This window comes from Protomyctophum parallelum (assembly GCF_964188405.1).
Source record: "Protomyctophum parallelum genome assembly, chromosome: 13".
NCBI classification, from domain to species: Eukaryota; Metazoa; Chordata; class Actinopteri; order Myctophiformes; family Myctophidae; genus Protomyctophum; species Protomyctophum parallelum.
In genome coordinates, this window is record NC_139708.1 from 41019658 (window position 1) to 41044688 (window position 25031).

The 25031-nt window shown below is 42.9% G+C and overlaps 1 protein-coding gene across 1 annotated transcript; it reads left to right on the plus strand.

The window, feature by feature from the left end:
- Nucleotides 1-808: 808 nt before the first annotated feature.
- LOC310868669 (uncharacterized protein) lies at nucleotides 809-11218 on the plus strand (the record flags this gene model as incomplete). Its single annotated transcript, XM_083779125.1, has 6 exons — nucleotides 809-1113; nucleotides 5165-5277; nucleotides 5522-5596; nucleotides 6346-6651; nucleotides 9651-9989; nucleotides 10761-11218. Exons 2-6 carry the CDS (start codon nucleotides 5202-5204, stop codon nucleotides 11216-11218), a joined length of 1254 nt encoding a protein of 417 aa, XP_083635251.1. The 5' UTR covers nucleotides 809-1113; nucleotides 5165-5201.
- Between the last annotated feature and the right edge of the window lie 13813 nt (nucleotides 11219-25031).

Consider the following 25031-nt stretch of genomic DNA (forward strand, 5'->3'; position numbering starts at 1 on the left):
CTTGGGTAAAAAAAGTAGGCTACAAAGGTATTCACATGGAAATATACTTATTATATATAGTTCATACTAGTACTATAAGGTAATACAAGTTTAATTTAATTTAATTTAATTTAATTTACCATTCCACAATTTCAAAATGTATACAACATATTTTGATCTACATGTCTGTCTGTCTGTCTGTCTGTCTGTCTGTTTTTCTGTCTGTCTTTTCGTACAAATAAATCAATCGTTTTTGTTTTTACTGTCTTCTAGACTGAGTCTTTTTGATGAATTGACCAAAGTGGACCCTGTTGTAAACAAGTGTAATGCTTAATTGGGTCGTCCACTCACAGTTAACAGTCTTTGTATTGAGTTTGTGCTTGAAATGTACTGTAATTCTGCAAACTGTTAATAAATCTTTCAATCAATCAAAAAAAAGTCTAGACCATATAGGGTCTAGACTCTAGACTCTAGACCCCCTCCTTTTAATACTCTATGGTCTTCTAGACTTATATGATTATAAACACTGGAAACACTGGAGGCAATGTTTATATGTTTTTAATTGACAAGGACTGCCTGGAGTGAAAATAGCCTGCCCTGATACATATAGGCTATCTCTGTGTTGTTGTTTTGTATTTACTGTCATGTTTTTCAATGTTGTTTGTATAATGGATCCCATTGTGTCTGAAATAAAGTTTTCAATCAATATAGAGTGTACTTTTATTCTGTAGAGCTCGACCACCGGAAGTCTTATCTGTGCTCGCTTATCCGTGTTCATTGAACACAGGTCGGCCAGTCGCCGCGGCATCTGTCTGTCTATGAACAACAGCAGCGCTGCCACCAGTCCCAAACAAACAGAGCAGAGATATGCAGACAGTGCACAACCCTTTGTACTTGTGCAATTTATTGTGTCTGATATTGCCGCTGCACGACAGTCTGTAAAGAGTGACAGACTGACTAGTGAACACGGGAGGAATTTGAACTTTAAAGACGGGTTTTGGTTTTGTTGTATGCTAACGCTAATGCTAAGATAGCTTCAACTACAACAACTACAGTCTTTTGACTAGAATAGTTCCTCACTCTGGATGCGTTAAAGTGGGGTTTCTGCCAGAATTAAGTTATCCGTGAAGGTATGTTTTTGTCTCATTTATATTATACAATAGTAGCCTAATGTAAATCAGAGTGTTGACCTGAAAGAATAGGGAATTTTTGGGGGGATGCTTTTGAAGCCTGGGCAGCATTGGCTGTGTGTTTTTTTTTTTTTTTTTGCCAGATAGCCTATAGGCCAGTGGTTCTCAAAGTGGGTTCCGGGGACCCCCAGGAGTCCTTGAGGAAGTTCCAGGGGGACCCCAGCTAAATGATAGTTTGGAACCAAATGGACCCTTATGGGTCTGTAATTCAGAGAGTGTACAAATGGAACCAAATGTGCCCTAACGTGTTCCATTTGTACACTCTGGGCTAAATTAACATTGTTTTTTCAATATAAATGGTGGTCCACTCCCAGAGATAGAAATGCCATTAAATGGGGGAATGAAATACAAATGTTTGAAAATCACTGCTAGAGCCGTAAAAATGTTCTCTTATGGGGGTCCTTGGCATATTGTCTAATGGGGGTCCTTGGCATATATTGTCTAATGGGGGTCCTTGGCATATATATTGTCTTATGGGGTCCTTGGCATATATTGTCTAATGGGGGTCCTTGGCATATATTGTCTAATGGGGGTCCTTGGCATATATATTGTCTTATGGGGTCCTTGGCATATATTGTCTAATGGGGGTCCTTGGCATATATATTGTCTTATGGGGTCCTTGGCATATAGTGTCTAATGGGGGTCCTTGGCATATAATGTCTAATGGGGGTCCTTGGTGTATATTTTCTTATGGGGGTCCTTGGCATATATATTGTCTTATGGGGTCCTTGGCATATATTGTCTAATGGGGGTCCGCAGGCTAAATAATATAATTTTGAAACGCTGCATTAGCCCCTCCCTAGTTGCTCGCTAGCTTTACAAAAATATTATGGAGATTAACTATGTTTTTCTTTTCTTCACATCTTTTAATTCATCATTGCTGTAGTAGGCCAAATATGACACATTGTACATTCTTACGTTTTTCAATGTTGTAAAAATGTGTACTTTAGAATAAACACCAAAGTTTCAACATTTCTGTCAACTAAAATGTGCATTATTGTAGCCTGCAACAATAAATATGAAGCTATTTAAACTGGTGAGGAAAGCCTGGTGACGCGAGGTTATTAAATGGGTGATGCCCCACAGCACCAGCTAGGGTAGCCCCTTACCCCAGGGTCCCTGAGTACTTATTCCACTCTCCATGGGAGGCAGATGCACATACCCTCCGTTCACGCCGTGCGGCGCTCCACTTGAGTGTTGGTGAGTTGTTTTCAAAGATGCATAAAGCGGCTATAGACAATGGAAACGTGGGAGAAATCACATTAAGCGCCGATGCCGTTAAGTATTTTTAAGTATTTTCTTTTAAAGTTTTAAGCTGCTCTGAAATTCTCTCTTCCTCACTTCCTTGACTTCCTCTAGAATGAATAAAGAGGATGGTGCACGGAGGCGCGGCCTAGGCTCCTTGGGAGGTTTGCACATGTGCAGTGTAAACAGGAACTGCGATGATGGGAGTGTTCCAGCAGAGGTGCTAGATAGAAAGCTCATAACTTGTGATGTAAATACTGAGATCCAGAACAGTTGAGAATTAAACAGCAGCCACCCTTCCCTTTTCAAATGTTTTGTATCATCCACAGCACTTGAATGAACAGTATTGATTGATTGATTGAAATATTTATTAACAGTTTGTAGAATTTACAGTACATTTTAAGCACAAACTCAATACAGTATCCATGTTCCTTTGTCATTTCACAAAAATAAAAGTTTGACACATGTACTAAAGAACATGGAAAATCCACAAAAGAAAATATACAAAAACATTAACATTTAGTGAATGTACTTGTCCTTTATCTTTCAATCTGTTATACACAACATTTTTTCCACAGTTATGAAATTGATATACTTTTTAAAATAATAACAAAATGTACTTTGTACTATTCTCTTTTTGTGGTATCATTTTTATTATTTCAGTTCCGGGTCAGCAACTCTCATGCACCTTAATACTCTATGCTAGCACCTCTGCTGGAACACTCCATCATCGCAGTTCCTGTTTACACTGCACATGTGCAAACCTCCCAAGGAGCCTAGGCCGCGCCTCCGTGCACCATCCTCTTTATTCATTCTAGGACTTCCTTGTTGACTCCCCATTGTACCGCCTCCCGAGGGGTGACTGGCTAGCTGCACGTCCTAGTTACTGCCTCTGATTGACCGACCGCGTACATGCAGGATGTTTATAATGCTGTTGTGTCGTTGGGAGGTGGGACATGGGAAGTGAGGAAGAGAGAATTTCAGAGCAGCCAAAACTTTAAAAAAAAAGATTAAAAATACTTAACGGCATCGGCGCTTAATGCGATTTCTCCCACGTTTCCATTGTCTCCTATAGCCGCTTTATGCATCTTTGCAACATCTCACCAACACTCAAGCGGAGCGCCGCACGGCATGAACGGAGGGTATGTACATCTGCCTCCCATGGAGAGTGGAATAAGTACTCAGGGACCCTGGGGTAAGCGACGTCCGAACTTCAGAAAAGCTTAACCGAGTGTTCCGAAAGGGGCTATAGCTAGGGTAGGTAAATGTGCCAAGTGCCCGCCCCGATTAAATGGGAATCGATAGCCATTATAAATCAGTAACTACCTTTTGTGGCACATATAAGTACTATAGTGTATAAGCCATTTCAAAATACATAAATCATAAATTGCATTAAAAAAATTAATGCATGTCTTTTAAAACACCTTATTCTGAAGGCAACCGGATTTCTTATATCTGCTAGCTCCTATGTAAAGTGGAAGTTATAAATCTGGCAAAAAAAACGGAGCTCCGTTTGTGCGTCCCGCCTTCCTTAGAACCTGTATATCCACTTTATCCAGTCATTTTGGGGCATAAACAATACGTTGGATAATGATGTACCATACATGTTCATCATGTAGCTTATAGTTTACATTACTATAAGACCATTTTTCATATATATATATATATATATTGGTATTTGGACAAAATTGCAAAACAGGTAGCACTGGTGCCACAAACCTTTATATTCGGTAAGGCATCACAAATTAGGCTGCACCATATTTTTCTTTGTATAGTGTGGTATTAATTCATGACCTTATCATGCTGATGATAGTTGTTAATTTCCTAGCCCTGGTCTAGGAAATTAACAACTATCATCAGCATGATAAGGTCAGGGGATATTCATTTCCATACAATAGTTTGTTTTGCCTTGATGTAAAGATTGAAAATGACCCAAATTTATTGGGATATTTATATTTTCTCTCAAACACACATATACACATAATACACACACGCATGCAGTTTTGTCCAATATTGTCCGTGTTCGCAAATTATGCAACTCTTTATCATTCACCGTTGTGCAACAGTCCCGAACAAAGCTTATTGACCATGTGCACATGCCATGTTTCCATCAGAGTTTGGAAGCATTCGTTTTCAGTAAAGCAATGTCCTGCTGCCTCTTGCATTATGTGCTAATTCAAAACAGGTGGTACACAGGGAAGTTGAGTGATATCTAACGAGCACTTCCAAACTCCAGCAAATATAATCTCCTGCAAGGACACAAAGTAGCTCATAACATGAAACAGTTTGAATGAGCTCATTTGGTGCGCAAACCAGAGGCCAGCCAAGCGAGATCTACAAGCTCATAGTGCGGCACCGAATGGCACGCCATGAGCTTGTAGATTTGCTATTTTTGAAAATTTGTGAAAATGTGACTCCAATCTTTGAACATATATTCTTTCAACGTTTTTAACTCAAATGTTTTCTTCTGGGTGGGGGTGGGGTCCCTGGAACAACATATTTTCAGATGGGGGGTCGGCGGCCAATTACATTACAATTTGTGGGGTCCTTGACATGAAACAGTTTGAAAATCACTGATTCAGAAAACCGTTGATGATTTAGAAGACATTTTGTAGAATCTGGTCTCGGTCCTAAATGGGTTAATATAGGTCGCACTCTGTAGCCCTGCGTTGAGGTGCCCAGATGTGCCTAGACTTGCCTACAAGCTTCAACTTCAATGTCAATGTCTTTATTCTGTCCCTTCATTCCAGAGACCCCAGACCTGTGGACTCCAGCCTGCAGGTGAAGATGACTTCTCCAGAGCTCCCAGCAGTAGGACGGAGGAAGAGACAATTACCCCGGCACCTCCGCGACTTTGACTTGGGTGAGTGGGTTTTTACTGGGGACTCTGGATCCCCTCATGGGGGCACAGCGTGGCAGTAGAATTTACAATTTAGGCATTTAGCAGTCGGATGCATCTAGCCCAGTCCGAGATAAACGCAGCTAAAGATCACGGGCATTACGGGACCCTATGGAGCGTGGAGGATCAAATTGTGTTACGTGTCTCTCTTAAAGTCTTTGTAATTAATCCTGAACTTTGGGATTTTTTTATTTTTTTTGCATTCCAGACTCTGGTGCTGAGGAACTACCAGCCAGACCCGTTTCAACGCTACGGGAGGAGCCGGAATACCAGCCAGACCTCGGTAAGTCTCTCTTTTCCAGCTTCAAGGCGTTCATTGTCACACACAACAGTTACTAGCATTAAGCTATAAAGGATAGAGACCGAACCGGAGCACTAGCCCCGCCACCAAGCTATTACTTTCAGTGGAAGTTGCTCAGTGGCGTTTTAAAGCACCCGGAAGACTGCTGGAAGTATAATTATAACTCAATGGCTCAAGTGAGCGGAAGTTTAGCCTAGCCTAGCCCCTGAGGTCCGGGCTTAGTATTTAGATATTTTATATTAATTTTAGCTGCCCCGTCCCCTTCCTATACAAACCCATTTCAAACTCTATTTTAACCATGATAGATTAATCGGAAACACCTGTCCTTTTTTCTGGTGACTGATACTGTCTTTCTAATACATGAGGGGGGCATGGTATTTCATTTAATGTTGTTATTCATTCCTTTAGATGTTTTGGGCACCGCAGGAGTAGGTTCTTTTTTCAAAATGAGTTAACAATAAATGAAAACGGTAAAAGAAAACCAAATGTTTTCAATGAATCTACCGTGGTTAAAATGGAGTTTGAAGTTACAATGGGTTTGTGTAGGATGAGATGATACAATTACCAAAAGTTTGTTTGAAAGTGAAATATCCCTTTTTTAAGTTTCCAGAACCACTTTTTATAATGTCTACTTCCTAACTGGTAATAGGTAATTTTTTCACTTTGTACATGGAAAAGACAGAAAATGGAATCCAGTGTTGATGACTATCATGTTGTTTTTCTGCTCCTAGACATCCAAGTGGAGTTTTCTCCTAAGCGGGAGAGGAGCCCCAGTCTGCTTCAGGAGGAACCGGAGCCTCCAGAGATTAAGCAGGAACAGGAGGAGCTACTTCAAAGACCAGAGGGGCCCGATGGGTCAACGTTGACATCACTAGCGGTGAAAAGTGAAGTTGATGATGATGAAGACATCTGGTGTGAAGTTGAAGTTGAATCTTACTCTGAGGAGGGCGAGGACGGCGGTTATCGGGAGGAGTCCAGTGATTATCAGGAGGAGTCCTGTGAATCTGACAGCGACTGGGAGGAGGAGTCCAGGGGAGGTCAGTGTTAAACACAAGACAGATTAAAATGCAAAAAAAAAGTTTATAGTTAAGGGACGCAATAAAACAACGACCTCTGCATCCACGGGATGCACTACTGTACTCAGCATGTACAGTACAGTAAAAAATAATACATATAGCCAAAATAATATAAAATAATTATGTAGAGATTATTTTTTATTCTAGTTTATTTTGCTAGTTTTAGTTGTACTAATCATTTATTCATCTGTTTTCTACATGAATATAACCACAGTATAACCTTATACAATTTGTAAAAATGACAATATGCCTCTTAACGTCGCTGAAGTGGGACTCGTCTAAAAGACCATCCCTGGGACTCATCTAAAAGACCATCCCTGGGACCAGAGCCGGATTTACCTTGCTGATGGCCCCCGGGCTGGACCAAATTTGAGGGCCCCCCTTTGGGCGCCCCGCTGAACATTCTTTGGGCTATTTTGTTTTCATTTTGGGGTACCCAGGCCCAATGTTCCCTCTAAAAACATTCGGTCTGAGCAAACACTCAAACCTCCTGAGCAGACATCAGCAACTACTGAGCAATCATACATCACCTTGACACCAACTATCCAAACGTTAGATGCGAAATGAGCGCCCCTCACTTCACACAGGTGTGATTCTTTTCTCCAAATGGATTTTGGTATACGAGTGAATCAATGAATAGTTACATAAGCAAGTTACAACATTTTTATTTTATATCAAGGTGGTAGGCTAGCAATTTTAGGAATATTCAGTTATACATATCAATGGTTCTCAACCTTTTCAGGCTGTGGTCCCCCAAAGTAATCATTTGAACTGGGGACCCCCCACCCAGACAAGCAACAGAATGGTTCCACAGATAAATATTGTGAAAATAGCCGATCTACAAACTCGTTGTGAACTTGTAGATCGGCTATTTTCACAATTGTTGCCTCTTTCTTTATTATTTAACCCATTCTGACCTGAGATCAGATTCATACGAGGTTTCCACCGGACACACACTGGTCTGATTAACCCATTCTGACCTGAGATCAGATTCTAAAAAATGTCAGTCGCTCTTCGATTTTTCAAAAAATAGCAGACCTACAAGCTCGTATCGCGCCACTCGGTGGCGCAATATGAGCTTGTAGATCTGCTATTTTTAAATAGCTAAAGCACGACACGATGCTGACACCAAAATGGGTGCCCGGTCAGAATGGGTTAATAATCTGGCCAATGTTTGACCAGTTTTTATAGCATGCATGGTTTGCTGATTACTTTTGATGCAGTAATGGTATTTTTCTTTTAGAGCCTTTGAGGTATTATAGAAGTCTTAAAAGTGCTTAAATTGTCACTTTCACTGTCATCTGGGGTCCTCCCCCCGACTCCCAAATCATGTGGGGACCCACAGGTTGAGAACGACTGGTATATGAATACTCAATTACATGGGGGGCATGAGAAAACATAAAAACTTTATTGGGACACACACACACACACACACACACACACACACTAAGACGAGTTTTTTTGGTGTGTCTTTGAACTCCTAGTTTCTCAGATTGTCGAACGTCAGCAGCCCCTTATGGCCCCTACTACGCCAGCTATGGGCTACTATTATATACAGTAGCTCTACATAGCAGAGGGATTGATTGATTGAAGAAAGATGTATTAACAGATTGGAGAATTACAAAGAGGTTCCATATGGGACTAGACCGCTAGAGATGAATGTTAGCTTCCACGTGTTGTTTTATTCACAAGTAAACCGGACTGGAGGCTTGTTGTGCTGTAGTGATAACCACGTTAGCTATCCAGCTAATGCGACGCTAACGTTAGTTCCCCTCTCGTTGCACAGCCGTTTTATCCACACTTCCATCCGTTCGCCTTTTAAATCTAAATGTCCCATCAACGCACGGGTCCAAGGCGCAACACGATCTTATCTGGTTCTTGGGGTTTCATTAACAGTACGGACTGCACTGCTGCAGCACTGCTGCCTGCTCCTGCTGTTACGTCTCCAGACTCTCCACCTCTATCTACAGAACTCGCCGGAGTCGCCGCGCATACGGCGCAGTCATACACAGGAGGAGAGGAGAGGAAACCAAAGAGTCAAAAAAGGAGGGGAGGAGACCTGTCTGTCGCCTCGCCTGTGTAATCTAAATAAACTGTAAAGTAAATAGAAATAAAGTGTCACACATTTCACTTGAATTGGATTTCAATACATTACAATTTTATATAAAAAAATTAAATTAAAAAATATATATTATATAATTCTATTTTCTTTAATATTTTCCGGGGGCCCCCCTAGTCGTGGGCCCCCGGGCTTCAGCCCACCCTAGCCCAACGGTAAATCCGCCTCTGCCTGGGACTCATCTAAATTACCATCCCTGGGACTCATCTAAATTACCATCCCTGCATCCCGGGACTCATTACATTGAAAATTCACATCACTGCAGGAACTACATTTGTGGGGAAAAACAGAGTTGGGTAAGAGGAGATCCGCGCACACCGTTTTAAAAGCTTTGAAAACCGATCTGTTCTCCTCTTTCCTTTCTTAGTTATTCTTTTGGATCCTGCATCTGTTGAAATTTGTGGATGTGCGTGCACCTGTTGACCATTAGGTGTGTGTGGATGTGCGTGCACCTGTTGACCATTAGGTGTGTGTGGATGTGCGTGCACCACTTGACCATTAGGTGTGTGTGGATGTGCGTGCACCTCTTGAACATTGGAAACTGAGAGTTGGCACAATTACTAAATTCACCTTTAGCTAAGCCCCGCCCTCTCCCACTTAGACACTGTCCAGCCGGGCTATCATGGATTTTACTCATTAAATACTGGTTCATTTTTGGAACCAGACCTTCAAATCTCTTCCAAATTTGTAAACAAGGCCTGTTGCTGGTTACAAATACCCCCGGGCGTTCGGGTGTTAACAGGGAAGTCACACAAGGAAGGAACTTGTTTGATGACGGAAGCCTTTTAACATCTATATCTCTCTCTCCCTCTCTCTCTCTCTCTCTCTCTCTCTCTCTCAGGAGTGAGCTCCGGGTCTGCACCGACTCAGTTCTTCACTTGTCCCAAGTGTCCGCACGTCTTCCCATCTCAGGTCATCTTACAAAGACACATCAAGCTAAACCACAAAGTCACACCAGCTGACAGTCAGCAAATCGTTGACTCTGTGACCAGTCACCAATGGTTTTCCGAGACGTTAACTCAGCCAGGAGAAGGAAAGACTTGCGTAGACTCATCGAATGACACAGGAAAGACAACCCACAACTGTACACATTGTCGAAAGGGTTTTCTTACTGCATATAACCTGAAAAAACACCCGTGTTTGCACACTGGTAAAGACTGTGACAAACATTGTGCCAAGAGTCAGTCAGTTGACCTAGAAAGACACCAGCCTCCCCAAGTGGGACATAAACCTTTCCGCTGTGAACAATGCGACAAGAGTTTTAGTATGTCATGTTTTCTGGAGGCACACCAGCGCATGCACGCCGGAGAAATGCCTTTCCAATGTGAATACTGTGACAAGAGTTTCAGTCTCCCCGGCGCTATGAAGACACACCAGTATGTCCACACACGAGAAAAACCTGTTCATCGCTGTAATTATTGTGAGAAGTGTTTCAAATCCTCAAGTGACCTAAAAAGACACCAGGTTAAACACACCAGAGAAACACCCTTCGATTGTAAATATTGTGACCAGAGTTTCAGTCTCCCGTTTTCTCTAAAGAAACACTGTCAATATCACCACATTGGAGAAAAACCCTTTCACTGTAAACATTGTGAGCAGTGTTTCAATCTGATTGATGAACTAAATAGACACCAGCATAGCCACACTGGAGAAAACCCTTACCAATGTAAACATTGTGACAAGCGTTTACTTAACGCTGGTGCTCTAAAGATACACCAGTATTACCACAATCGAGAAACGAAGAATCGCTGTAAGCAGTGTGAAAAGAGTTTCAAAAGCCCAAGTGACCTAGGAAGACACATGCTTGTCCACACTGGAGAAAAACCTTTCCAATGTAAACTCTGTGACAAGAGTTTTGGTTCCACAAGTGGTCTGAAGATACACCAGTATCACCACACTGGAGCGAAACCTTACCAATGTAAACAGTGTGACAAGAGTTTCCGCACATCAGGTACTCTAAAGGAACACCAGCATGTCCACACTAGGGAAAAACCCTTCCAATGTAAACAGTGTAACAAGCGTTTCGCCCGGAAAGAGTTTCTGAAGACACACCAGCGTGTCCACACTGGAGAAAAACCATTCCAGTGTGAGCACTGTGGCAAGAGCTTCCACGCGGCCACGCTACTGAAGTCACACCAGATCACCCACAGAGGAGAAAAACCTTTCCACTGTACACAATGTGACAAGTACTTTAGGTCAAAGGGTTATCTGAACTATCACCAGCGGTACCACAGCGGCGAGAAGACTTTCCGCTGTACACATTGTGACAAGAGTTTCTACCAGAAGTCTGAGATGAAGACACACGAGCGTATCCACACGGGAGTGAAACCTTTCCATTGTAAACTCTGTGACAAGAGTTTCTGTCAGTTAGCTTCTCTAAAGTACCACGCTCGTCACCACACAGGATGAAAACAGGAGTTTCTGTCAGGTAGCTTCGCTTCACTAAAGTACCACACAGGATAAAAACGCACAAGTTTAGTCAATTAGCTTCTCTAAAGTACCATGCGCGGCACCACACAGGATGAAAACACAGGAGTTTCTGCTTAGCATCCCGGACATCTGACTGTGTAACACAGTGAAGAAAGCTAGCGGATGTTGTGATCCGTTGGACAGGAAATTACATCGCCAGATTCCTTCTATTCGGTCAAAATCGGCATAATCGTGAAGTTAGCGCCACCATCAGGATTGGGTATATAATACTATAGGATTACCGTGTTAGAATGAGATATAGTTTGTATGTCACGGATTTTTCTATTGGCATTAAAATGATGAATAAAACATGAATAGTGCAGGTAGAAGGCACAGTTAATTGTGGCTCATACATAGTCTGGATTTTCGGTGGTTAGGTGACCACCAAACTACAACATGACGTCACGAGCCGCGGTGAAGAGCAAACCACCGCTCCAGCCCTTCTCTCTGTTTTTACTCACCACCGCTCAACGTTAATTCAGCTCCGGTGGTCAGCTCACCACCGGAGTGGTGGTCACCTCACCACCGAAAATCCAGACTATGAGTATGAATAGGCCTTTAGGGTGGCCATAAGAGGGTTAGCATTTTGAAGATGCGCGCGCATCCACTTGCACTCTATGTGCTGCTTTCAATGGACATTTGTTCATATTATTTCTTTGAGAGAAACTCAACTAGTCATCAGTAGTACGTGAAGATTTCTTTGGTTTCTTCTTGGCTTTGAATGTTGGGGATCTCAGGAACTGCGTGTCCGTCCATTTGTCTCCACGCCTCAGTTTGCTAAAAATCAAAGAGACAATCACAATTTAGGACTTTTATTTTGAAATTTCATTAGAGGATACTCCCTTGAGTTGCAGCAACTCGTTTTCAAGGGGGTCCTCAGGGCACAACATACAACAACACAACAAACAAAAGCTCTTCCCCATCACAAACCCACTACATCAGTATAATACAATAATGCTAGAAATGAGTCATTCAATACAAATAAGTATGATGCCAATAGGATAGTCTCAGATAACACGAAAGAGCAGTCAAAAACAAAAACAGCTAGATATAAATGAACTAATAATGCATTTTTGAAAGCAATAAAGGAAGTGATTGATCTGAGAGACAAGGGCAGGGCACTCCAGTCTGCTGGTGCTTTCTGGGCACAAGAAAATAAAGCTGTTGAGTATGCAGATGAGAATTGGTTCAAGAACTGTTTTAGATTATGTGGGATAATTTAAATAAACATTTAAACACAAGTAGCCAATGGAATTGTCTCCATCAGGCCAGGATTACTGTTTTTTGTGGGAGTACCTACCCTAGGGGACACGGGGAGAACATGAAAACCCCACCTCGGGTATGGCCTGGGCACTGATGACGCGAAGGAGGGAACACGCCCACAGCATCCCCAGCGGGAATCGAACCCAGGACCCAGCTGTGAGGCGACAGCACTACCAACTGTGACACTGTGACCCCCCTAAACTTTTTTAAGTACTTTGAGAGACTGCTCACGTGGCGTGGAAATGAGAGATTCTGCCCTGGCATCTAAACCAGTCCTACTTAACCCACTTTGTCATTAACCCATTCTGACCGGGCACCCATTCAGCATCATGTTATGCTTTAGCTATTTAAAAATAGCAGATCTACAAGCTCATATCGCGCCACCGAGTGGCGCGATACGAGCTTGTAGGTCTGCTATTTTTGAAAAATCGAAGAGCGACTGACATTTCTAGAATCTGATCTCAGGTCAGAATGGGTTAATCAGACCAGCGTGTGTCCAGTGGAAACCTTGTATGAATCTGATCTCAGGTCAGAATGGGTTAACCCACTTTGTCATTAATCACAATGTTCATTGAGGTCTGGCCTTGGAATTGTGTGTTTTTTTTAGTGGTGCAACCACTCCTACAACCAGCAATGTCTGTGTTGTTCACCCATGTGTTCATTAAGTGTATATGACTTATTAGTACCAGTAGGGGGCGCCAGAAACAGAGAGAGAGAGAGATAGTGCTCCAGCCTGCTCTGTTGCCTGCTAATGAGAGAGAGAGAGAGAGAGAGGTTGGGGGGTGGGGATTGCACCACTCAGTTCACACAGGTGTGATTTTTCTTTTTACAATTTAAGATATTTGTTAAGATTGATGATGATCAAATGTCATGATGTAACAGTATCCTCAGCATTCCCCCCCCTTTTTTTTTTAAATAAAACTCAGTTGAGAGAGAGGCATATTTCTGCTGCCATGTGTCTTTCTTTGTAGGATAGATGTTTTGTTTCATAATACGCCACAGTTCAATTTAACGCTGGGAAAAAAAAGTATAGCTCAAAGTAGCCGAGCTACTTTTTTCAATGTAGCTACATGGCTTTTCAAGCTACATTTCTCCAGGGACAGAAATGTATCTTGATAAAGCTACTGCCATGGTGAGGTAGTTGTCACTGTACAAGCTACTGCCATGGTGAGGTAGTTGTCGCTGTACAAGCTACGCTTTCGAAGTAGCTGACCCGGGTACAGGCTTTAGTTTAGACATACTATTGGTCCGACTGTCATTAGACCGACAACCTACCTCAAGCACGGAGCTGCATGTCCGATAGGGGTTTCTTGTGAACCTACCATTAACATCCTATGGCAGGCAAAAATGTAAAACTTTCCTTTTGCTTTAAGTAGCATGCAGGGCTGGACTGGCCACAGGTCATACCGGGCATATTCCCGGTGGGCCGCGACCGTAGGGGGCCGCCATTATTTTGGACAGGCAGGCAGGCCACCAGGAAAGGTCCGGGCGTGCTGCCATTCTGCCAGTGCCATCATGATAATGTCACTGTATCAGTGAGTGACAAATAAACCCTCTACAAAGGGTTGTGTAGTTAGTTGTCTGTTGGTTTGTATCATTTATGTTGTTCTGTAAAAGTGGTGGTATTAGGGCTTGTTTGTTTGTGTGTGCCGCGACGGAGCGGGCGGTAGAGTTTCTGCTATCTGCGCGCTGGTTGTGGTGGGCCGGTCTGGGCCAAATTCACGCGAAAATGACCGGGCCGAATTTTTATCCCAGTCCAGCCCTGGTAGCATGTGATGTGACGTGTCAAACTAGTGGTTTTTCATCATTCTGAATCTATTCCAAGCATTAGTTTTGCACAAAATGCACTCCTCGGGCTAAAAACAGCCATAGCCACTTGCCCAAAAGGTGCTGAACTCATCACATTTGTCATGACTGCTATGGCTGTTTTTAGTGCAAAACTAATGCCTTGGAATGGATTCAGAATCATGAAAACCCCCTAGTTTGACATGTCACAATCACATCATGCTACTTAAAGCATATGGAAAGTTTGACAATTTGGCCTTCCATAGGATGTGCCCAATACCCACAGCCGGTCAGCAAGTGGAGTGATGAACGTATGTATATAGACAATATTTTAGGCCAATAAAAAAGACTACACCAAATTTCCCACTTTAAAGTGTTGATACACACATCCAGAGGAGGTGCGACAGGTTGGTGGTTGTTGTGATAGCTCTTCAAAGAGAAATGCATTATCTCGTTTCTCTCGGCAGACACCTGCACTCCTGCAGGGGATTCCAAACCAATAGAGATTATACATAATTTATCTTCCTGGAATATTACTGTATACTGACATTGTTCACAGCCCTCCTCTGAGACATAAAATGAGCATTTAGTGAGGACCAATTATATGATGATAAGATTCCCACTGGGAGGAGACCAAGGCGCAGATGGAGGGATTACATCGACTCACTGGCCTTGGTACGTCTCGGGATCCCCCAGGAGGAAGTCACTGATGTTGCTCTGGAGAGGGAGGTCTGGCCCCCGCGATCCGACTACAGATAAGCGGTTGAAGATGGATGGATGGATGGATGGAAGATTAGAAGTATTTCAGTGCTTAAACTCAGGCCTACTATATTTGACAGAGCAACTTTCACTTATAGTTGAGTAATATTTAACCAGAAGTACCAATACTTTGAAGTACTGGCATTGAGTACACTTTGTCCAGCACAGGATAGGGAGTCGGCAGCTTTCATTAATGAGGATTGACTCGGATCGTCTCGAAGGCGATTAGCATCTTTCATCAATGCGATCTCCTAAAAGAAAATTAAAAAAAAAGATGAGAAAAGCCTTTAATTGGTGTCTAAATATATACCCATAGCAGAATAGATTGGATGACCTTCAGAGGGACCCTGGCTGTATTCATTTGCTAATGACAAGCAACATTATTCAAGCGGAATTAGATTTGCCCATTCTGGGCGAGAACCCTTTTTCGTGTTTTAAGCTTATGTTCTACTTTAGCTATTGAAAAAATGGCAGATCTTGTTTGTTTTATTTGTTCGTTGCCAGGGAGGTAACTGACCATTTGGTTGCCCTATACTCGTAGGATATGTGTGCTGCCCCCCCTCCCGACATCCTCATGCAGATCGGCTATTTTCACTGTTTGTGAGGACGTACAAGCGGCCGCTCGTTATTACGTGGCAGACCCGCGGTGAGAATTGTTATTTTGATGGTCCGTTTGGCACTTTTTGGCACATTTTGTTTCCCCCCCCTCGGCGTGTTGCCCTACTTGCACTCGTTTTTTCATTATTAACCCTAACCCTAACCTACGCCTGACTAACCCATATCTGCCTTTGGCTTTGAGATTACAGTGGAAAGTATACTGTAATAATAAAACGGGCTACAATACCAGAACATTGGACCCATTTAAGACTGATGCCAGATTCTATCAAATGTATTCTAAATCATGACCTATGTGTCAAGTCAGTGGTTTTCAAACTATTTCATGTCAGCGAGAAAATATATGTAGGCTAATTGGCTGCCAAACCCCATCTGAAAATATGTTGTTCCAGGGACCCCCCCAAAAACGACCTCTGAAAGAATATAATATTCAAAGTTTTTCGCCACATTTTCATGATTTTTCAAAAATAGCAGATCAACAAGCACCGAGAGCCGCGCTATGAGCTTGTAGATCTGCAATTTTGCAATAGCTAAATCCCTTCCTGAATGGGTTTAGTCCAGTACTCAAAGTAAATGTATATACAGTACTGTGCTCTCCACCACACTGCGTACCTCTGCTGCCTGACTGATTGGAGCCATTGTTGTTTGTGCGAGCCAGTTACTTGTTCACACAAAGACCTCAGATCCATGGTACTTGTTCACACAAAGACCTCAGATCCATGGTACTTGTTCACACAAAGACCTCAGATCCATGGTACTTGTTCACACAAAGACCTCAGATCCATGGTACTTGTTCACACAAAGACCTCAGATCAATGGTAATTGTTCACACAAAGACCTCAGATCCATGGTACTTGTTCACACAAAGACCTCAGATCCATGGTACTTGTTCACACAAAGACCTCAGATCCATGGTACTTGTTCACACAAAGACCTCAGATCCATGGTACTTGTTCACACAAAGACCTCAGATCCATGGTACTTGTTAACACAAAGACCTCAGATCCATGGTACTTGTTCACACAAAGACCTCAGATCCATGGTACTTGTTAACACAAAGACCTCAGATCCATGGTACTTGTTAACACAAAGACCTCAGATCCATGGTACTTGTTCACACAAAGACCTCAGATCCATGGTACTTGTTAACACAAAGACCTCAGATCCATGGTACTTGTTCACACAAAGACCTCAGATCCATGGTACTTGTTCACACAAAGACCTCAGATCCATGGTACTTGTTCACACAAAGACCTCAGATCCATGGTACTTGTTCACACAAAGACCTCAGATCCATGGTACTTGTTAACACAAAGACCTCAGATCCATGGTACTTGTTCACACAAAGACCTCAGATCCATGGTACTTGTTCACACAAAGACCTCAGATCCATGGTACTTGTTAACACAAAGACCTCAGATCCATGGTACTTGTTAACACAAAGACCTCAGATCCATGGTACTTGTTCACACAAAGACCTCAGATCCATGGTACTTGTTAACACAAAGACCTCAGATCCATGGTACTTGTTCACACAAAGACCTCAGATCCATGGTACTTGTTCACACAAAGACCTCAGATCCATGGTACTTGTTCACACAAAGACCTCAGATCCATGGTACTTGTTCACACAAAGACCTCAGATCCATGGTACTTGTTAACACAAAGACCTCAGATCCATGGTACTTGTTCACACAAAGACCTGAGATCCATGGTACTTGTTCACACAAAGACCTCAGATCCATGGTACTTGTTCACACAAAGACCTCAGATCCATGGTACTTGTTCACACAAAGACCTCAGATCCATGGTACTTGTTCACACGAAGACCTCAGATCCATGGTACTTGTTCACACAAAGACCTCAGATCCATGGTACTTGTTCACACAAAGACCTCAGATCCATGGTACTTGTTCACACAAAGACCTCAGATCCATGGTACTTGTTCACACAAAGACCTCAGATCCATGGTACTTGTTCACACAAAGACCTCAGATCCATGGTACTTGTTCACACAAAGACCTCAGATCCATGGTACTTGTTCACACAAAGACCTCAGATCCATGGTACTTGTTCACACAAAGACCTCAGATCCATGGTACTTGTTCACACAAAGACCTCAGATCCATGGTACTTGTTCACACAAAGACCTCAGATCCATGGTACTTGTTCACACAAAGCCCAATGACAGCCCGGCACAATGAGTTCTGCCTTCAGGGCTTGATTGGACCGAAGGAACCCCCCCTGGAGTGTTGAATGAAGAATCCCTGCTCGTACAATGTCTCCCTTTTCCAAAAAAAAAGTATACAGTATTGCTGACGAAAGCCGGAGTGGCCAAAATGTTTTGGGAGCATTAAGACGGTGTGTGTCTTTCTCTACATATAAATGTATAAAACCCACAAACCCATGTAACAATTTCACTTCAGTCAGACAACTCTTAGAGTGAATTTTATAGAATATATATTTATTGAGGATAATTGAGCATAGATATATGAAGCATAGATTGGCGTCAGGGCTCTGTTCCTATTCATTCCCTGTAACATTAACATTTCAGTTAAATTATAAGCCAAGTAGAATGCAAAAGACTGTGTGAAGAAATGAGAAACTGTCATCTAACATGCATGCTTCAAAGACACGGAAAGCAGAAGAACAATCGAAGCAGTTTGCCTATAAAGCCAAAATGTAGACTTATTATGTGAAGGTCATATAAATTATTCACAGATATCTCATTTGGCTGACCAGTTAACAATTATTTTAAATCCAATATTAGCAAAAAAAACTTACTGCACTTTGGCTTTGTAAGCAAGACCACGGTCACGTCACACCTGATTCAGTTTATTTCTTTATGTGAAGGTTTTCGGTGATAGGACAGAGAAACAACAGTTGGAGCAAATCGATATGAATTAGAGACCTTTATTTTGGGTGGAATGATCACGAGATATAGTAAAAATCCATCTTTAAATAAATTAAGGCACTCTACTGCACACACACAAATAATAATACTTAATAATTTAATCAATAATATTTACAGAACACACTGGCATTGGTTTTGGCTTCAAATCTCTGGCAAAAGGCTTTATAAGTTGAAAAGGTATAGAGAAGAAAAGGCATTTTAAGTGTTGATGATGAGCGTCTCACATTTTGCTATTTCATGTCGATTTCTCTTTGATTATAACGTATTACGCAACACATCCAATTAGCACCTTCTTCTTCCACTCTTGTTTGTGAAATAATTTGCACTCCACTCTTCAAAACATTTCCCTGGAGGGAAAAGAACAGAGTTTTGCAAGGAGCTTCTATCTAGACAATAACAAAGCCATTTCAAAACACAACACACCACGCGCGCACCACACGTGCGCACGCACACACACATATGGCAGTATAGTGGACAGTAACAGAGTATATTGAGTACTGTCCTATTTTGAGTATGTGATGCGAAGTGTATGTAGATCTGCTATTTTACATATTTTTTAAAGTTTCTGGAAAAAAAAAACTTTTATATTTGAGTGCTCACTGTTCACATTTCAATTCGATATTATGGGAATTTGAAGCCAATGCATTACAATGGCGTAGGTGCTGCGCATTGCACGGTGATCGGAAGAATCAGAGATGAATGCATTTTAGTAAAATCTATTTACATTGAGGCATAAGGAGACAGACTTTTCACTTCCGGTATACATTTGCGTTTTTAATCGGTTACCTAGCGACCCAGAGGCAATACTTGGGGCGAAGAGCGTGATCTAAGGTCATCAATGAAAACACTTAAACGACGAATATATACTCGCCAATGGCAGTGAACCGATGGATTTCAAATGACCAATGGCAGTCAATGCCATATCTGTATATACAACCTTTTAACATTAAACACATTTGGATATATATTTTTACACAGCATTATGACATAATTGTGTGAAATCTACTACACTCACGATGGTTTCATATAGTCCGGGTAGCTCAGTCGGTATAGAGCACTCGCCTTTCAACCAGAAGGTTCGATCCCAGTCAACGCCAACTCAGCGCATGATCAATTAAGGAATGGTTTGACCCGTCACAGCACAGTTATTTCCTGAGAGAAACTAAAGGAAAGTATAAGAGGCACACCCGAACGCACACATGCACACGCACGCACACACACACACACACACACACACACACACACACACACACATCACACCAGGCTTTAGAAGTCCCTCAAGGACAAAGGGGCAGATACAGTCAGACAGGTCCCTCTGCGTCTGTCTGTCTGTCTGCACACACAGACAGTGGTCACCTCCCTTTGGCACAGCAGGGGGACGGGCAGACGGACGGACTGGGGAGGGTGCGATGGACCACGGATGAAAAGGCAACCTTGCGTGTCCAGACAGACGCGTTTTTGAGGAGAAAGGGGGAACAGAACTGTAACGTGTCTTAACAGCTTTGTAGCACAAACGTTTTAGAAACGAAACAAGCACACTCGGTCTATCTATACTACAATGCAGTTTGTCACATGGTGTACAGTATACGGCTCACATGGTGTACAGTATACGGCTCACATGGTGTACAGTATACGGCTCACATGGTGTACAGTATAGTATACGGCTCACATGGTGTACAGTATAGTATACGGCTCACATGGTGTACAGTATAGTATACGGCTCACATGGTGTACAGTATAGTACACGGCTCACATGGTGTACAGTATAGTACACGGCTCACATGGTGTACAGTATAGTATACGGCTCACATGGTGTACAGTATAGTATACGGCTCACATGGTGTACAGTATAGTATACGGCTCACATGGTGTACAGTACACGGCTCACATGGTGTACAGTATACGGCTCACATGGTGTACAGTATACGGCTCACATGGTGTACAGTATAGTATACGGCTCACATGGTGTACAGTATAGTATACGGCTCACATGGTGTACAGTATACGGCTCACATGGTGTACAGTATAGTACACGGCTCACATGGTGTACAGTATACGGCTCACATGGTGTACAGTATAGTATACGGCTCACATGGTGTACAGTATAGTATACGGCTCACATGGTGTACAGTATACGGCTCACATGGTGTACAGTATACGGCTCACATGGTGTACAGTATACGGCTCACATGGTGTACAGTATAGTATACGGCTCACATGGTGTACAGTATAGTATACGGCTCACATGGTGTACAGTATAGTATACGGCTCACATGGTGTACAGTATAGTATACGGCTCACATGGTGTACAGTATAGTATACGGCTCACATGGTGTACAGTATAGTATACGGCTCACATGGTGTACAGTATAGTATACGGCTCACATGGTGTACAGTATAGTATACGGCTCACATGGTGTACAGTATACGGCTCACATGGTGTACAGTATACGGCTCACATGGTGTACAGTATACGGCTCACATGGTGTACAGTATACGGCTCACATGGTGTACAGTATACGGCTCACATGGTGTACAGTATAGTATACGGCTCACATGGTGTACAGTATAGTATACGGCTCACATGGTGTACAGTATAGTATACGGCTCACATGGTGTACAGTATACGGCTCACATGGTGTACAGTATACGGCTCACATGGTGTACAGTATACGGCTCACATGGTGTACAGTATACGGCTCACATGGTGTACAGTATAGTATACGGCTCACATGGTGTACAGTATAGTATACGGCTCACATGGTGTACAGTATAGTATACGGCTCACATGGTGTACAGTATAGTATACGGCTCACATGGTGTACAGTATAGTATACGGCTCACATGGTGTACAGTATACGGCTCACATGGTGTACAGTATACGGCTCACATGGTGTACAGTATACGGCTCACATGGTGTACAGTATACGGCTCACATGGTGTACAGTATACGGCTCACATGGTGTACAGTACACGGCTCACATGGTGTACAGTATACGGCTCACATGGTGTACAGTATACGGCTCACATGGTGTACAGTATAGTATACGGCTCACATGGTGTACAGTATAGTATACGGCTCACATGGTGTACAGTATAGTATACGGCTCACATGGTGTACAGTATACGGCTCACATGGTGTACAGTATACGGCTCACATGGTGTACAGTACACGGCTCACATGGTGTACAGTATACGGCTCACATGGTGTACAGTACACGGCTCACATGGTGTACAGTATACGGCTCACATGGTGTACAGTATACGGCTCACATGGTGTACAGTATAGTATACGGCTCACATGGTGTACAGTATAGTATACGGCTCACATGGTGTACAGTATAGTACACGGCTCACATGGTGTACAGTATAGTATACGGCTCACATGGTGTACAGTATAGTATACGGCTCACATGGTGTACAGTATACGGCTCACATGGTGTACAGTATACGGCTCACATGGTGTACAGTACACGGCTCACATGGTGTACAGTATACGGCTCACATGGTGTACAGTACACGGCTCACATGGTGTACAGTATACGGCTCACATGGTGTACAGTATACGGCTCACATGGTGTACAGTATAGTATACGGCTCACATGGTGTACAGTATAGTATACGGCTCACATGGTGTACAGTATAGTACACGGCTCACATGGTGTACAGTATACGGCTCACATGGTGTACAGTATACGGCTCACATGGTGTACAGTATACGGCTCACATGGTGTACAGTACACGGCTCACATGGTGTACAGTATACGGCTCACATGGTGTACAGTATAGTATACGGCTCACATGGTGTACAGTATAGTATACGGCTCACATGGTGTACAGTATAGTACACGGCTCACATGGTGTACAGTATAGTATACGGCTCACATGGTGTACAGTATAGTATACGGCTCACATGGTGTACAGTATAGTATACGGCTCACATGGTGTACAGTATAGTATACGGCTCACATGGTGTACAGTATAGTATACGGCTCACATGGTGTACAGTATAGTATACGGCTCACATGGTGTACAGTATAGTATACGGCTCACATGGTGTACAGTATAGTATACGGCTCACATGGTGTACAGTATAGTACACGGCTCACATGGTGTACAGTATACGGCTCACATGGTGTACAGTATAGTATACGGCTCACATGGTGAACAGTATAGTATACGGCTCACATGGTGTACAGTATAGTATACGGCTCACATGGTGTACAGTATAGTATACGGCTCACATGGTGTACAGTATAGTATACGGCTCACATGGTGTACAGTATACGGCTCACATGGTGTACAGTATACGGCTCACATGGTGTACAGTATACGGCTCACATGGTGTACAGTATACGGCTCACATGGTGTACAGTATAGTACACGGCTCACATGGTGTACAGTATAGTACACGGCTCACATGGTGTACAGTATAGTATACGGCTCACATGGTGTACAGTATAGTATACGGCTCACATGGTGTACAGTATAGTATACGGCTCACATGGTGTACAGTATAGTATACGGCTCACATGGTGTACAGTATACGGCTCACATGGTGTACAGTATAGTATACGGCTCACATGGTGTACAGTATAGTATACGGCTCACATGGTGTACAGTATAGTATACGGCTCACATGGTGTACAGTATACGGCTCACATGGTGTACAGTATAGTATACGGCTCACATGGTGTACAGTATAGTATACGGCTCACATGGTGTACAGTATAGTATACGGCTCACATGGTGTACAGTATACGGCTCACATGGTGTACAGTATACGGCTCACATGGTGTACAGTATACGGCTCACATGGTGTACAGTATAGTATACGGCTCACATGGTGTACAGTATAGTATACGGCTCACATGGTGTACAGTATAGTATACGGCTCACATGGTGTACAGTATAGTATACGGCTCACATGGTGTACAGTATAGTATACGGCTCACATGGTGTACAGTATACGGCTCACATGGTGTACAGTATACGGCTCACATGGTGTACAGTATACGGCTCACATGGTGTACAGTATACGGCTCACATGGTGTACAGTATACGGCTCACATGGTGTACAGTACACGGCTCACATGGTGTACAGTATACGGCTCACATGGTGTACAGTATACGGCTCACATGGTGTACAGTATAGTATACGGCTCACATGGTGTACAGTATAGTATACGGCTCACATGGTGTACAGTATAGTATACGGCTCACATGGTGTACAGTATACGGCTCACATGGTGTACAGTATACGGCTCACATGGTGTACAGTATACGGCTCACATGGTGTACAGTACACGGCTCACATGGTGTACAGTATACGGCTCACATGGTGTACAGTATAGTATACGGCTCACATGGTGTACAGTATAGTATACGGCTCACATGGTGTACAGTATAGTATACGGCTCACATGGTGTACAGTATAGTATACGGCTCACATGGTGTACAGTATAGTATACGGCTCACATGGTGTACAGTATACGGCTCACATGGTGTACAGTATAGTACACGGCTCACATGGTGTACAGTATAGTATACGGCTCACATGGTGTACAGTATAGTACACGGCTCACATGGTGTACAGTATAGTATACGGCTCACATGGTGTACAGTATAGTACACGGCTCACATGGTGTACAGTATAGTACACGGCTCACATGGTGTACAGTATAGTATACGGCTCACATGGTGTACAGTATACGGCTCACATGGTGTACAGTATAGTATACGGCTCACATGGTGTACAGTACACGGCTCACATGGTGTACAGTATAGTATACGGCTCACATGGTGTACAGTATAGTATACGGCTCACATAGTGTACAGTATAGTATACGGCTCGCATGGTGTACAGTATAGTATACGGCTCACATGGTGTACAGTATAGTATACGGCTCACATGGTGTACAGTATAGTATACGGCTCACATGGTGTACAGTATAGTATACGGCTCACATGGTGTACAGTATACGGCTCACATGGTGTACAGTATAGTATACGGCTCACATGGTGTACAGTATAGTATACGGCTCACATGGTGTACAGTATACGGCTCACATGGTGTACAGTATACGGCTCACATGGTGTACAGTACACGGCTCACATGGTGTACAGTATACGGCTCACATGGTGTACAGTACACGGCTCACATGGTGTACAGTATACGGCTCACATGGTGTACAGTATACGGCTCACATGGTGTACAGTATAGTATACGGCTCACATGGTGTACAGTATAGTATACGGCTCACATGGTGTACAGTATAGTACACGGCTCACATGGTGTACAGTATACGGCTCACATGGTGTACAGTATACGGCTCACATGGTGTACAGTATACGGCTCACATGGTGTACAGTACACGGCTCACATGGTGTACAGTATACGGCTCACATGGTGTACAG